Source organism: Seriola dumerili, unplaced genomic scaffold (assembly GCF_002260705.1).
Source record: "Seriola dumerili isolate Sdu_G_001 unplaced genomic scaffold, Sdu_1.0 BDQW01000811.1, whole genome shotgun sequence".
In the NCBI taxonomy this organism is placed as follows: Eukaryota; Metazoa; Chordata; class Actinopteri; order Carangiformes; family Carangidae; genus Seriola; species Seriola dumerili.
Window position 1 is genome coordinate 212315 of NW_019175066.1, and position 16218 is coordinate 228532.

Sequence of the window (16218 nt, forward strand, 5' to 3'; positions counted from 1 at the left end):
AAGTGACTAATGACACAGCGGTTTATGGATGTTGACCCATTTTACAAGTGCTGCAGACCGTGTGTGTTGTATGCTGAAGAAGACCTTGGCCTGTTTTCCCTCCATGTGGCACCTCGCCCACAAACCAGCTCCTGTATCGTTCACGTTCAACTTAAATTCTTCCAATATCAGAGATTCTCCTGTTTCTGAACTTCTTTCAATAAACACACACTCACTGATTTCATATTTCAGAACAACACCTGCTTTTAATCATTAAACTTTCGACATTAAACGTTAAATACATTTAAAAAAAAAAAATTAAAGTGCTTTTTATGAAGCATACAGCTAAGGTTTGATACATCCGCTGCAGTGTTGTACAGTAACATGACTTCCTGTAAAGTTAAATTAGGGAAAGGGAAAACCTTCTCGCTCACCTTTCAGGGAATTAAAGGACAAGTCTGTAGATTCTCTACATTTTTCTTATTGTCAGTAAATCCCATGAAAAGACCAAAACCAACCGTGAACTGATCAACAAGAAAAACCTTCTTTCATTGTTCTCAAGAGACAGTTCAAACATCTCAGAGATCTTCCTTTATTATAAAGAATGTGCTTCTTTGTAATAAAGGAACATGCTAGAAATAGTCGCTACTGCTGTTTAAGTAATATTTGCCTAAAGACTACAATCCCAGCTGTTTTAGAAATGAAACTATATATTAATTATTTTTAAAGACTGACATTCAGCAGCAACCACTGGGGTCAGGCTGAGAGTCAGAGACGGGACAGGAAAGTAACGAGATATATACCAGCGTAGTGTTGGTTTCGGTCTTTTTATGTGTGTGTGGTGACAATAAGAAAAATATAGAATTGACATCGTCATCCTTTAAGATGTGTTTTATTTACAGACTGCTAACATGGACGTTTTTATACATTACATGTATATATTACAGTCACTTTCTCTGCTTGTAAACTGAAACAAAGTGACCAGGTTTTTTACTAAAAAGCAGTTATATACAGAAAACGTGTGACTTACAAAACATAGCATTATATACAGCTATAAGTTTTGCGGCTCAATTATTGTTAGTTAAGCAAAAGCTCTATTGTAGTTTAAATAAAATCCTCAATTTCTGCACAAAAAAAAAAACAGTTGAAAACCTTTTTCAGCGTCTACACTTCGTCCAAAACCCCCGTTTACAAACCATCACTGACCACCTGAAGCATCTCTGTGGAAATCTGCTCTGCAGGGCATTTCTTAGCTCGCTCAGCAGTTCACAGTCCGGTCCATCAGAGTCAGCTGTGCGTCAGCGTTACAGGACCGTGTTCGGGCCTGCAGCGCGAAAAACTTGACGTCGGCAGCGCGTAAAAGAGGAAGTCAGGAGAAGAGGTTTTAGGAGGCGCTCAGCCTGTGCCACGCTGCCACCACTTTCTCTGGGTGAGCCATCATGTCCTTCCACTGCTCCACAGCCTCTGGGACGGGGCTGTCGAACCCCAGCTGCAGCTGAGAGAAACATTCAGACACAAGTTCATTTCCTCAGTTTGTGTCACTCAACATCAAAACACATTCAAAGTCCAGTTCACATGTTTGTCTACAGATATGAGGGTCGAAGAATACGGGACTGTTGCAGCCTAACTTGGTCCGGTATGACCAGTAGCTCACGGTGGCTAACGTTAGCTAATGTTTGAACGTGAATAAAGGTGATATTTTTTTTCTTTTCTCAGTAAATGTTGACATTAACGTCGCTGCTGATACTTTGAGCTGATGTCCGTTTTAATGACAGGAAGTTCGTTAGTTTTAGAAGTTATTTGTTCTGGGATGTGAACGTTTTTAAAACAGCTTCAAATAATTAAGGTGCTTTTCGGTGTATTAGCCGCCATGTAGCACGAAAATGTTGTAGTTTTTAATTTACCAAAAACAGTATTTTATAATCAGATGAATAAATAAAAAGTGGAAATTTCAGATTTACAGAATTCTTTTATTCATTTTTGTTTCTCTTACATGAGCTATTTGTAAGTTTTGCTCACGCAACGTAGCTAACGTTAGTATTAACAGCCGTTTAATTACCAGTCTAGAGGAAACATTGTGAGTTCAGTACCAAACTTTATTCCTTTACTTTTGTTTTGCTTCGATTTCTATCATTTGTATTCTTCTACCTAAAGTTAGCATGCTAACCAACTAGCCCTGGCCCCTTCAGACTGTCTCATCACTTTCCGATACCGAGTCACTGTAGCCCTGAAGAAGTAGCGCTGCTCAAGAGACGTATTATCACCTCTTGTCTTGTAAACACAATGACAGGTGAAGCTCTCTGAGAGACTGGTAAGTAAACAGCTGTTAATGCTAACGGTAGCTATGTAACAATATTTTTTTTTTTCCTGTAAAAGGCGGAGTCACATGACCTCACCTGTCCGAGACACTGCTTCCTCCTGACCGAGCTGCGACTGTACAGTTTGACGGACAGCGAGCAGGCGTGGTCTAAAGCTGCCAGTTGGAAGCGAAAAGTCTCCGCCCACTGACACTGACCCCCCGAGGCCTTCATCACCCGAGTCTTCTTCTTCGTCACCGTCCGGCCCAACTGGTGCATCTCCGCCTTGACAAAAAACGCTGCAGAACGACAGCAGTTACTAAGACCAGCCACACGGTCACTCATGGAAGACATCCGGGACCGTTCACCAGTCACACCTACCTTGGGCGAGCGGTGAGGAGGATGCTGGGAGGTTTTGAGCGGCAAGGATCTGGAGCTGGATGCGGCTGTTGACCGGCTGAAAGCAGCTGGTGAGATGCAGCTCAGAGTGACACACCTGAAACACCAAATTCAATCAGTATCTTTAAATGTGCATCTCAGATTGTGTCTAAAAACAAAGAATTTTTCACAATAAAAAAATCTCTTCTTTTCTTTCTCCCTACCCAAATTCAGAGAGCTTTTATTTTGGTGTTTCTCCTCTTCCTTTACTGACAGGTCCCTGTATAAAGATTAATGTTTCCATACGTGTCACATATAATAATGATTTATGATCATCACATATATACATCCTCTGGATACATGAAGATATCAGTTTATAACTTTTAGCTTTTTTCTCATATATTATTATATTATTTCCCTGGTGGCACATACGCAGGAAGCAGGGCAGCGTTTTCTTCTGGAATGAACATGGACACCGAGAACCAAAGATGTAACCAGCATCAAATAAACATTTTATCTTCCAAGATGCATCATCTATAATCAGGTTTTATCAAAAGTGGACGGGCGCTACAGCAGCTACAGGCGCTCAGAGTTTTGACCTTTAATCACAGCTCTCCCCTCAGGACAATGAGTGTTCTCCGTCAGGACGGTTGTTTGGTGTCAAATTGGGAGCTAAACTGTTGGAGTTTGTGACCTTAAAGCCTCAACAGAGTGACCTTTAATTAAAAGCCGAAAAGATGTAATGATCTTAAAAGGCAAGAAGAATCTACAAAGTGCATCAACCGTCCATGTTTTGTCATCAAACATGCAGTTTGAGGTGTTTAATATTTTGACCTTTAATCTGGGGAACCCCCACCAGGCCAGTTATTTAACTCCAGAACAAAGTGGAGAGATGAGCGTCGGTCTGTCGTATTACATTTGACTTTTAAGATAATTACGCTGTAGTATCCAGATATATTGAATTCTTACAAAAGCAAGTAGTTTCATTCTTGAAAATTACATCTTTCTAGTGAGATTCAGATTTTAAAACTTTATTTTGTAACAGACTTTATACAGAGCAGATTAACACTGTGTTAATCCTACTAATATACAGTGTTGTGTTTTTAGCCGTGTTAGCTGGTGCATCACTTTGGCCCAGAATGAAATTTCTCTTCAACTTTTTGATGGATTTTGTATTTTTGTGACATTCATGTGCCTCTCAGTAAACTCTATTAACTTTGATGATCCCCTGATTTTTTTATCTAGTTGCATCTGGTCAAAATTTGAATCTGTCCAATTTGGTTTATGACTAAATATCTGCAAATATAATGACTCTCCCATCAGCTGCAACTGTAATTTTGTTGCTGCTAAACATCAGTATGTTATCATTCCTATATGCAAATGTAATAACCAGTATTTTCATATATGAATTATATTTAATGATATATATAAATATATATATATATATATATATATATACGTAGTGAATGAGAAATGAATAAGAAAAACATATATAAACATATTTAATAAATATAGCACATATAAATTAAATATATATAATATTATATATTGTTAACACATATGGTTGCAACATGTTATATATAAAAATTCATAATATAGATTTTACTTTGTATATTTCTTATATGTGACAAACTTATATCTTCATTTATCCAGAGGAAGTCTATATGTGATCATAATAAATCCTCTTATATGTGACATATATGGAAACCCATAGGTTACATTTCTGTGTGCGTGTTGAACACCACTTAAACCGTGGGGCGTTTAAAGAAGCTCTGACATTTCGAAGTCAATAATTTGTGGGACATTTATGTCATATGGCATGTTAGCATGCTAATTTTAGCTTAAAGCCCCACACAGAGCTGCTAGCACTGTAGCGCTGTATAGACTTCGTAGTCTTGTGTGATTCATCTTCGGCCGCCAGCTGCACTGCGTCTTTTCCAAATGCTGCTGATATTTCTCTTGTAACAGATTTCCACAACCTCAGCTGTCTTGGCTCTTAAGAGCTTCCACCGAGTGATCGTTGATTTGGACAATCTGAGTCTTTTGTGTCCACCAGATGGGTCAAATCACTGACTGAATGAAGCTGTCCCTGTGAGAGCTTAATGACGATTCACTGTCTGATCCCCTAAGTGCAGAAACAGTTCACATTTTACTGTCATCGGCCAGACATGCATCCATTTATCAACAGAACCACTCTCTGCTGTTGAAGTGGTTTGAGGTTTGACCTACTTTTCACATCTTACGATTCCAGAATCCGCACTCGCCTTTCTTTCTTTAATAAAAGCCTGTTTCCCAATTTCTCTTCATAATGAATCCACTTTCTCTTTTTTGCCGTGATTATGCAACAACATAAGGTCGGTACGGTACATGCCACTGGGCTGCAATGCATCATGGGGACAGTTTTATGAGGCACACACAGTGCTTTGTTCTTATTTACTGTGCACATACAAAGTGGTGATAAAAGACAGAAGCCAACAGAGGAAATGGTGAAGAGAATAAGTAGTAAAAGTCTGGAATATTCCCACACAGAGTTTTTCCTCCTGGCCTCAACAGCTGGACGGCGAGTACGACAATATCAGCTGCTACAACCGAGAAAATATTAGGCAGGGAGCCATGATGAAGGCTGGACACCAAACCTAGCACTGATTATTTAGACTGCTGGACGTCATGAGTCGGCAAACATCATTCACTGTTTGTTCTTCTGCAGTTAATTCTAACTTTCACTTGTCATGTTGCCATATGTAAGGCAAATTCTGACTTTACTCTTCGCATTTTAAAGTTAAGCTCAAATCCATGATCATGATCGGGACTAAACTGGGGGAAAAAACAGGTCAAAACCATAAAAATATGTAAATATGTATGTGAATATGTAAATAAAGATGGATGTAGCGTCTGTGAAGTTACCCACAGGTTTCTGAAGCTCAGAGTGAGCTGCTCCACCGTCGCCATCTTGGCAGTGCCTGACTATGCCCCTAACTCCCAGTTAATCCAAATGGGCGGGGCGTGTGTGCAGCTGAGACTTTGTGCATGCCGGTTTGCGGCAGGTATACGCTCACCCACCTGTCACTCAAACAGGCCACGCCCTCAATCCTCCATAACTTTAGTCCTTAATAAAATGTAAACAGGTGAGTTATATAAACAGGTGTCATGATGGAGGAAATTATCTCTAGAGACCAAAACAGTTTTTGTACCAGGCTGTAAACATGTTGATTTCTGCTGTAAAGTTGGACATTTTAACATGGGAGTCTATGGGGACTGACTCACTGTTGGAGCCAGACTCTAGGGGCCATTAGAGGAACTGCAGCTTCTGGTTCTTCAGTGTTGATGCTTCATTTTTCAGCCCTGGAGTTTGACACTTGGTCAAAACTAAACCCAGAGGAACTTAAAGCTTCTGTGTGAATGTTTTAAGCCATGCTAGCAGCTTGGGTGGCAGTGTAAGTTGTTGGTCGGTCACTCAGTAAATCCATTGACTAGAATGAGGACCACATGGTCGTACGCCTCTGCCAACGAGTCAAGCTGCAGTTTCCATCCATGTCTATTCTAGACTCATATACTGAAGACTTTGAAGGAACTTAATAAAAATGATCGTACAGTGAAGTTGACCCGTGATCGCTTCATCGTTTTTATCCTATTAGACATTTGTGTGAAATTTTGTCATAATCTCCTCCCAAACAGACACAGGCTGAAACCCACTATCAGCCATGATAAATAAACCTGGGTTTTCCAGCGCACCGATATCAGCGTCAGCAACACCTGATTAACGAATAAATCTTAAACTACATGACACCTGGAGGTAAACCAAGGGAAACATTGAAGTTTTGCACTTGCTGAACTGAACTAATCACTTGCTGTAAAGCCAAAATAAATTCTTCTTTTATAAATTGCTTCTGGTTTGAGACAATAACTCTATAATTCCTGGTTATCTTGTAAAAACCGTTTCAACGTCGGTGGCAGAAAAACAAGGCGGTGGAAACAAAAACCGGACATCAGACTGAACATGGGCCCGACTCATGACGTGTGAAGGCAACACTCACAGAGGATTTGGACGGAGGGTTGAGGTCGAGCCAGTGGTCCGTCTCCTGAGGGCCGAGCTGTCGCAGGGAGAGGACGCACTCCGCCGCGGTGCGTTTCCTGGGGTTGTGAGTCTGCAGCCGCAGCACTAAAGCGCTGCAGCGCAACTGATTGAGACGAAGCGTGAACACAAAGGTCTCCATGAAGGACACGTCCTGAGGAGCAGGAGGAACAGGAAGTGAAGATTAGAGACCGTTTCTACTCACTCACTTCTACTCACTTTCATATTAAGAAAGGAAATGTAGAGTGTCTGTACACAAGGGTCAAATCAAGTCAATTTCCTGTTATACTCCTCCTGTTAAACCTCCTCCTGAAACCTAAAGCTTTATTTTTTACCACTGGATTTTGTGCGTCAGGTTTAGAGAAGGTTGTTACCTGACAGGACTCTTTAGTTGAGCTCTTGAACTGAATGGGTTTGGGGATGGTGATGATGCCTTTAAATCCAATCTTTTGTTGTTCCACTCCATCCGGAGGAAGGTTGAGGTCTGAACACTGACGAGAAAAGAGGAAAAATAAAGTGTCAGCCGAGGCAGGTCAGATCTATTTATAGGCTGAAGTACTCTTAGGCAAACAGGTGTGGGACAAACTGCTCTGTTTGACTGTTACCGAGTTTAATATTGTTAGAAACAAAAGGTGCTTTAATGTTTAAAGCACCTTTTGTTTAAGCAGATTTTGCTCCATTTTTGACGTAATGACACACAACAATCGGGGGCATTTGTGAGACCCCAAAGCCAATGTTTGATCATCCAAATGCCCCAATGGATAGTTCAAGTGCCACAGTGAAAACGAAACCCGAACTAGAGAACGTCTCTGCATAAAACTAATGCGGTAATATGATACTACTCATCCGGCCTCACCACACTCAACATACACATCCAAAGACACACACTCTGCCACATCATGACCACAGTGTTAGTTTTCTTTGCAGCGTATCAAGTTACATTAAACACAATCACAGTTTGTTTGGTTTTGAATTTTTTTTATCGTTGCACTTTGACACCACGCTGTATTATTCTAAACACATTTAGTTTACATTGTTCTGTAATCGAGTTTGAAATAATTAACTTCTCTTTGTCTTTGAGTTTCCGTGTCTGCCGTGTCAGTCCTACTTCCTGGTTTGTCCAAAAGAGGCGTACATGTTGAGGTAAGGTCCTGTTTTGTAAGCAGTATTTTTTGAGTAGATTTCTGTTTTGGCTGACCTCTTTTAAAGGCCCAGTTATTTACATCATTTGCTTTTATTCATTTGTATTTTCCACGTGTTTTTGGGGTGAAATAAAAACCCATTTCTGAGAAGTAAACTCGACTGAACGCACTCTGCCTCCGGTTCTCTGTGTGTCAACATCAGTCAGTTCAGTTCTGCTCCTTAAAAATCCACCTCCTGACCGTCTGAGCCAAAGTTAATAGAGCAGTGAGAGGAGCGAACAGAAACCTGTGTTCTGGACGAACAAAGCGTCTGTTGAGAAATGTTACAGCGGAGCACAATGGAGGTTTCTGTCCCGCTTCGCTCGGCGTGTAACCTTACCTGGACCAGAGTGATCCACACCTGCTCCAGAGCCTCCTGGTAGCTGAGTCGGACACATACCTTCCCCAGCTCACGTTCGTCCCCAGACAGGGTGATGGACTCTGTGATGTTTGGGAATCCAGAGGAAAACAGCACAACATGAACAAATCACATGATATAATGTCATTATATAAATATATTTACAGTTTAAAGTCACTTTCTACAGACACTGCTAAACCAAACAGCTATATACATCTGATCCTGCATATTATGTTTCCACTAGGTTCCACTTTAAGCCAAGACCGCCCTTATACAGGTTTTATAAATGTTCTTAATTAGGTTGTTAATTCTAAACACTTTATAATCATAAACAAACAATTATAAACAAATTATAACACAGTTTTCATACATTGATGAAGGCTCACTATTTGGCGAGATCAAGCTAACGCTCACTACTCATTAATCTTACTAATGAGTTACTACCTAATGCTACTCTTGTTGTAACTCATTAAAAACACTTTAAAACAAGACAGTTATAAATGGTAGTAACTCATTAGTAAGACTGAATCTTTCTAAGGGTAGTCTTACTGTAAAGTGGTACCACTTGATCTTGCCAAATAGTGAGCCTGCATCAATATAACTTGTTAATAATTGTTTATTTATGATTCATAAAGTGTCAAGGTTGCGGCAGTGCACGACCTTGACACTTTATGGAAGCAACATACAACATGATGGAAAGAAAAAACATTATCGTCATACAAGTGATTTAATTATGACGATGACGAAGCTGAGCTGATTCTCTGCGTTGAATAACACAGTCTTTATGTGAGAAAGCTTATCTCTGATTTTGAATGATGGACTGAAGTGAAAACCTTTGGAGGTGATTAGTGCGGCCGGCCTTTCAGGTTTGCACAATGCAGAGTGATCTTAATCAGACTTAGTCACGTCGGGGTGTGGGGGGGGGTAAGAGGCCTTTTTCTTTTTCTTTCCTCACTAAGAAGAGGAGGCCGGTGGACGGAGCAGACCCAAAGAGAAAGTTTGAAAAGGAAAGAGGAGATAAATCTGTGTTCCAGTTACCGAGGCTGCTTTCAATGGAGCCCATCACTGAGGACGTGCTGCTGAGGACACTGGACACGGAGTCAAAGCGCTGCACATGAACCCAAACACACACACACACACACACACACAGGAGAAAGTCAGGACAGGTTCACTCATTGTTTCCCACTTGTTTGCCGCTGTCTTGAGCTAAATGCTAACTTCAGAACATTATAATGTTCCTCCATCTTAGCTTAGCATGTTAGCATGCAGCTATTTGGTCATAAACCACAGTACTGGACAAAGTAAACATTTTGATGATTTGCTGATTTTGATGATGATGTTCGATGGAAAGTCGGAGGATCGTGATTCACCCTGAGGAGGACATGAACATCTGCACTATTTCAGTGTCTCCTGAAACAGCGCCCCCTACGGCAGCATGTGTACTGCACCTCAGTTGTCATGGTTACCATAATAAACACACGACACACCGCCGTCGTGGTTACTGCAGTAGCGGTCACGGCTTGGTTAGGTTTAGGAAAACATCATGATTTGGGTTAAAGTAAGTTCTTCCTCAACATTAGACGATCCTTGTTGCCACGGTTACAATATTGACAACGTCGTTAACTTTGTCGAACGCTCGCGGATAAAAGAAACAACGAACGCCGCTCTCCTGCGTCACGTTCATCCCTCCACCACCAACTCCTCCTGACGTGGACGTTGTCTGTCTTTATACTACGTCACCGACACCCATCTCATCGCTCCTGTCATAATTTACTACGACCACTAGATGTCGCCTAGCAACAAAACGTAACCACGGGTCATAACAACCTGCCGCAGAGACAGTCTCACACTATAACCACTCAATAGTTAGTGACATTTCACTCAAAACTACAAACGTGAACCACAAGGTGTCTCTCAAAGAAAAGTCAGAGGATCACCAAAGTCATCAGGGTTCATCCTCCTCAGACTATGAACTGTCTGTACACGAGTTCATGACAATCCATCAGTCGTTCAGTCCGACTCTGAAAGCGAGACTAGCTGCTCTTCTTCACTGTGGAAACCCCGGTTCATTTGTTAACTAATAAATCCATTGCCAAGGTAACTGTATACCTGTTGTGCTTTCATTCCTTACGACTGTTTGCCTGGGATGTTGCTAACTAAACACTGGAGCTAACTGAACTGGAACCGTACACCCGCTGCAGACATCAAAACATATGAAAACAGAAATACTAATGTATCTCCATGTTAGCTCAGAGTATGCTAAACACGAGCAGCATACTGTAATGTTGACTGAGGTTCGGCTGTGACGCGGACTCAGCTTCTCGTGTTAAATGATAATGAATAGTTGACAGACACACTGCACCACATCCTTCATATGACAAAGAAAATACGCCCAGACTTACTCATTGTTGTCCTTGGTGTAATACTGATTAAACACCACTTCGCCCAGTACAATCAACTGGTTCCTTCCTAATCAGAGGTGATGGAGCTGAATCACGTGGCAAACAAGTAGATTCAGGGAGTGCTGAATTCACCACATCATCATTTTTAAAAATTGATTTCCAGAACAGTTACATGGAACCTTAATGACTGAATGCATCAAAAAATGACAGTTATATAATTAAAAGAGTGTAAAAAGACCATTGTTAAAAAAGAAAGAAAACAACATCAACCTCAGATCAGTTGGTAAAAAAATATCTTTCAAATTGAACTTATCTACTTATCGTTAAAGGAACAGTTCGACACTTCGATGCCACTCTTGGCTAAATGGGAAATATGAAGCTACAGCCAGCACCTGGTTAGCTTAGCTTAGCATAAAGACTGGAAGCAGCTAGCCTGTCTCGACTGATGGGTGACGAAATCCATCATCCAGAACCTTGAAAACTCGCCAACTAATCAACTAATCAACTAATCAACTAATCAACACGCTACGTCTCCATCGTTTCACCCGGAAACAAAGTGTGAGAAAAGGCCTTGAAAGGACACATTGTGGTTTTACCAGATGTTAGGTGTTATGAATGTTGGCGGAGACTCCAGGAAGTTACAGACCCAGCCAAAAAAAAAAATTGTCTGACAAATAACTCCTCATAAAACCACACCACGTCAGTTTCACACTTCATTTATTTCATTAATTTAACGACAGCAGCAAACAAGCTGCCGGCCATAGCTTCATATTTAACAGACAGATATGAGACTGATATTAATCTTGTCTCTTAATTAGTGGAGAGAAAGTCTGTCTCTCAAACTGTTGAACTGTTCCTTTAATCTCAGTCGGTCTAAACTGAAAAGTTTTTTTTAATCATCTTGGTTTATTTGAATCAAATATTTGTTTTTAACTACTTAGTTTTTTATTTTGGGTCTTTGTACATTCACTTAATAATTTCCAGTTTTCCAAACGTCTGCTTTATGTCACATCTGGGCCTCCGTACTGCTACAGTACTGTTACTCGATTTCTCGTTTTTACTATTAATAAAGACTCATATTTAAATGCCAATAATTGTTTAAATTTCAAAACTTTCAGAAGTAGTTCATCTATGACATTTTACAGATCATTACCTGCATCCATAAAACCGTACACCCGCCTGTGTTTCAGCTCCTCAGAGTGAGAGGACGTCTTCCTCTCTAAATCAAAATACCAGTTTATTTGGTCTGTTTGCAGTTTTCCACTCGGCTGCTGAGGACGGTGGAAACTATAAAACTATATTTAGTCTTGGTCGACGCGGGGTGAGAAACGCTGTGTGAATACAGATTAGATAGAGAGCCGTCTCACCTGCATGTGACCCTGAGGGCTGGACAGATCAAACATGGAGCTGCTCAGACGCTGCTGGACGCCCGGCTCCAGAGTCCGACCTGGGAGGAGAAACCCAGCAGTTTATGTGAAGATGGTTTAAATGAAGTTCTGTTTCATCTGCAGAGATCTGTTGTTAATCCAGGCATACGTACTGTTTCTTACACTGGAAATTTTGTAAATTACAAAATGGTGAACACCATGTTTGGCTGTAGTTTATGTGTGTACACAAACTTTATATATATATATATATATATATAATCTAATGTCGTTATAAAGTCTTTCAAAAATGAAAAGAAAGTAAAAAGTCCAACATTGTGACGTGCAGGTGAACAGGTCTGAAAGTTTCTACTGTATCTGTCACTGTCAAGGTTTTGTAGATACAAGGAGCCACTGCAGAGCTTCCAAGAGAAGAGGGAGCTGTGAATTTATTTAGTGAAGGGAAACCAAGATTTCAAAATAGAAGCCAGGAACAAAACACCAGAGAACGAAAGAAAACAGTAGAGAACGAGGAAGGGGTGCGGTTGCTGTGTACAGGTGGTCTGCTCTACCTGGGCTCTGTGGACCGGAGTTTCTGCTGTTCAGGTTGTCGCGGCGGGTCGAGCCGGGGGAGATGTACTCGACCATCTGACCCCGATGGAGGCCGGACTCTGGGCTGTAGGTTAAGTGACCAGAGCTCAAAAGCTCCGCCTTCCTCTCTGCGTACGTGCAGCGGGCCGAACCTGCAGACAGAGAGCAGATTCATTTAGAGACAGGATATCCTCCTCGTCTCCTGTGCCATCAGGTGTGAGGTTAAACTGAAGCTGAGATGCACGGAGCTCTGTGGCCGCTCTTGATGTTGTTGATGAGGTTCGTCAGGTGGTACATACTCTGCAGGCCGGACTGGAAGTTGGGGAAGCGGGAGCCTTGGGGCTGGATGTAGGAGGCCCTGAAGGTCGGCAGGACGAACGGCACCTCTCTGCCGTCGGGGGGCAGCTTGGACAGGAGGTAATCCTCTGTGACCCCCCTCCTCCCTTCATCTGACTCCCGCCCTGAGGCCGCTGCCTTGTTAGGGGGCATCTTCAGTTTGATCACTTGAAAGCACAGGAAAGTCAGAAACTAAACGGCCTGTCGAAGCTGTTTGACATGCAGCCGTGCAGGCAGCAGCTTACCTTGGGTCTCCTGCTCCTTCCCCTTTTTCTTCATGAAGTTCTTGCAGCAGTTTTTGACGCACTCCATGGCTGCAACTGGAATTATTTCAATATTGGAATAGTAAGTGGAAATTACAGTTCACACAGTAAACTGTGCCACCAGGGCTGGAACGAGCTGCTCTGGGACTTGATAACACTCTGAATCCCGAAATCTGCACCGGTGACCTCAAATCACCAAAGTCTGTTATTGCCCCTCCAATACAGGTGAGTAGATTTACAGGAATCCCCAGCGTTGCTCCAGTGGTCACTCATGCTGCTGCAGAAATCAAACTTCCCCCAAAAGCCTCAAAATGTACAATTTCATATAAACCCCAAATTTTTCTACTTTTCTTGAATGAAAAAAGTGACAATAACCCAAAACATATTCCACTTGCCTCAAATAATCTGTTGTTCAAATCTTAAAACTTCTTACTTTTGCACCATAATCTCTAATTTACTCCCCAAATATTTCATTTCATACGATCCCACACTTTGTTCCAGATGTTTTCAGGACATAAAGATGCTGTAGTTCCCACATTCCCCAGATTTCATACAGAACCAGTAAAAGGTGTTTATCCCAGGATCTCCAAATTCGTTACAGCGCCTCCACATGTTGATATAATCCCAGAATATGTAATAATGCTCCAAAAAGTTCGTTGTTCTAATAGAGCCTTAGATTTGACAGAGAAATATACATTTGTTAGAGTAAATAGTGAAGATGCTAATCAGAGAGGAAACACTGCTGCAGCTGAGATGAAACTTTGATCATAAAAGAGCTTAATACGGTTAATGAGAGACTGTTCGACAGGAAGTGATCAATTATTTCAGGAGCCCTGAACTCACGGCTCCACCGACACGTTTGACCTTGTGGCGTTTGTTTCTGCTTCGTTCTTCAGGAAGGAATTTTACGTCGGTGTCACTTCGGCTCATTGATCAAACACCAATAATCACATGTAATCATCAGAGACAGACACTTACCCGCGCGCTGTCTTCACTGAGAGGAGGGAAAGTTTGTAGATCCAGAGCAGCAGCTCATTCTCTCACCGACTGACGAGAAATGCCACGGAGCTCAGGTTTACTGTGCTCTCTCTCTCTCTCTCGCTCTCTCTCGCTCTCTCTCGCTCTCTCTCGCTCTCTCTCGCTCTCTCTCGCTCTCTCTCGCTCTCTCTCGCTCTCTCTCGCTCTCTCTCGCTCTCTCTCGCTCTCTCTCGCTCTCTCTCGCTCTCTCTCGCTCTCTCTCGCTCTCTCTCGCTCTCTCTCGCTCTCTCTCGCTCTCTCTCGCTCTCTCTCGCTCTCTCTCGCTCTCTCTCGCTCTCTCTCGCTCTCTCTCGCTCTCTCTCGCTCTCTCTCGCTCTCTCTCGCTCTCTCTCGCTCTCTCTCGCTCTCTCTCGCTCTCTCTCGCTCTCTCTCGCTCTCTCTCGCTCTCTCTCGCTCTCTCTCGCTCTCTCTCGCTCTCTCTCGCTCTCTCTCGCTCTCTCTCGCTCTCTCTCGCTCTCTCTCGCTCTCTCTCGCTCTCTCTCGCTCTCTCTCGCTCTCTCTCGCTCTCTCTCGCTCTCTCTCGCTCTCTCTCGCTCTCTCTCGCTCTCTCTCGCTCTCTCTCGCTCTCTCTCGCTCTCTCTCGCTCTCTCTCGCTCTCTCTCGCTCTCTCTCGCTCTCTCTCGCTCTCTCTCGCTCTCTCTCGCTCTCTCTCGCTCTCTCTCGCTCTCTCTCGCTCTCTCTCGCTCTCTCTCGCTCTCTCTCGCTCTCTCTCGCTCTCTCTCGCTCTCTCTCGCTCTCTCTCGCTCTCTCTCGCTCTCTCTCGCTCTCTCTCGCTCTCTCTCGCTCTCTCTCGCTCTCTCTCGCTCTCTCTCGCTCTCTCTCGCTCTCTCTCGCTCTCTCTCGCTCTCTCTCGCTCTCTCTCGCTCTCTCTCGCTCTCTCTCGCTCTCTCTCGCTCTCTCTCGCTCTCTCTCGCTCTCTCTCGCTCTCTCTCGCTCTCTCTCTCTCCCTCTCTGACTCTCTAATTCCCGGACAAAGCCATGTTCACTGTTATTTTATTTTCCTCTTCCTTAATCGAGATCCTCTCCCTGTCTTTTATTTATTTAATTTTTTTTTTCTGACTTTAATCTCAAAATTCAGAAAAAAAGTCAAATTTATAGAAAAAACCCGTATGTCCTTTAATCCTCTTCCGTACATTTACACCTTCTTATAGTGACATAAAAATACTGTAAAAACGTGTTGAGGACATTTAGTGAAAATCCACCTCAAACTTTATTAATTGTTAAAGGTCCCAAATATTTGAATATTAGTTTTCCATAATCCACAAATCTGACACAATGTTCCTGTGCTGCTTCAAAGACTTGATTTAATCCCACAACCGTTTGATTGGAAATAACCCATAGGTTTGTTAGTTCACCCCAAATCCAAATGTTCATATTTAATACTCCAAGATTTGTTGCTATAACGATAATAATAGTTTTTGTGGACACCCAAACCCCCCCCCCCAATATACTGTCCCACAGTTTGTTAAAATCCCCCAAATTTATTCTAATGTTCCCAAAATATATTTGATTTAATTTCTTGCTGTTCCCCCCAAAACATGTGACATCATAAACCCAAAGCAGAGTTCAGGAGGCGGCTCACGCCGGGGACAGTCGTGTGGTGAAGACATTTATTGGTCTAAAAAAAGAAACTGTGATCAATAATTCAGTTAATGGACTTGATTGTTACATCATTTCAAATATCGCCGCTCCAAATACACAATTACACTTCTGCTCAGATAACCTGTTCTCCTCCAGCTCCTCCACCAGGCTCCTCCACAGCTTCTCTGACCGGATGGACATTCACAGACAAGTGTGTGTGTGTGTGTGTGTGTGTGTGTGTGTGTGTGTGTGTGTGTGTGTGCATGCGTGCGTGCGTGTGTGTGTGTGTATACACATGCATGTGACCGTCGGTGTGTGTGTGTGTGTGACACTAGTGAGAAGCAGGTCAGCGTAGTGCACTGACACGAGCCTCTGCAG

At 42.4% G+C, this 16218-nt stretch overlaps 1 protein-coding gene across 1 annotated transcript; it reads right to left on the bottom strand.

The window, feature by feature from the left end:
- Positions 1-245: 245 nt before the first annotated feature.
- On the bottom strand, positions 246-14285 carry tc2n (tandem C2 domains, nuclear). The gene is made up of 12 exons (XM_022766132.1): positions 14200-14285; positions 13204-13278; positions 12922-13125; positions 12604-12774; positions 12035-12114; positions 9304-9373; positions 8248-8348; positions 7101-7217; positions 6689-6880; positions 2658-2772; positions 2376-2575; positions 246-1474 (listed from the first exon to the last, which is right to left on the bottom strand). The coding sequence occupies exons 2-12, from the start codon at positions 13268-13270 to the stop codon at positions 1364-1366; spliced, it is 1428 nt and encodes a 475-aa protein (XP_022621853.1). The 5' UTR covers positions 13271-13278; positions 14200-14285; the 3' UTR covers positions 246-1363.
- Between the last annotated feature and the right edge of the window lie 1933 nt (positions 14286-16218).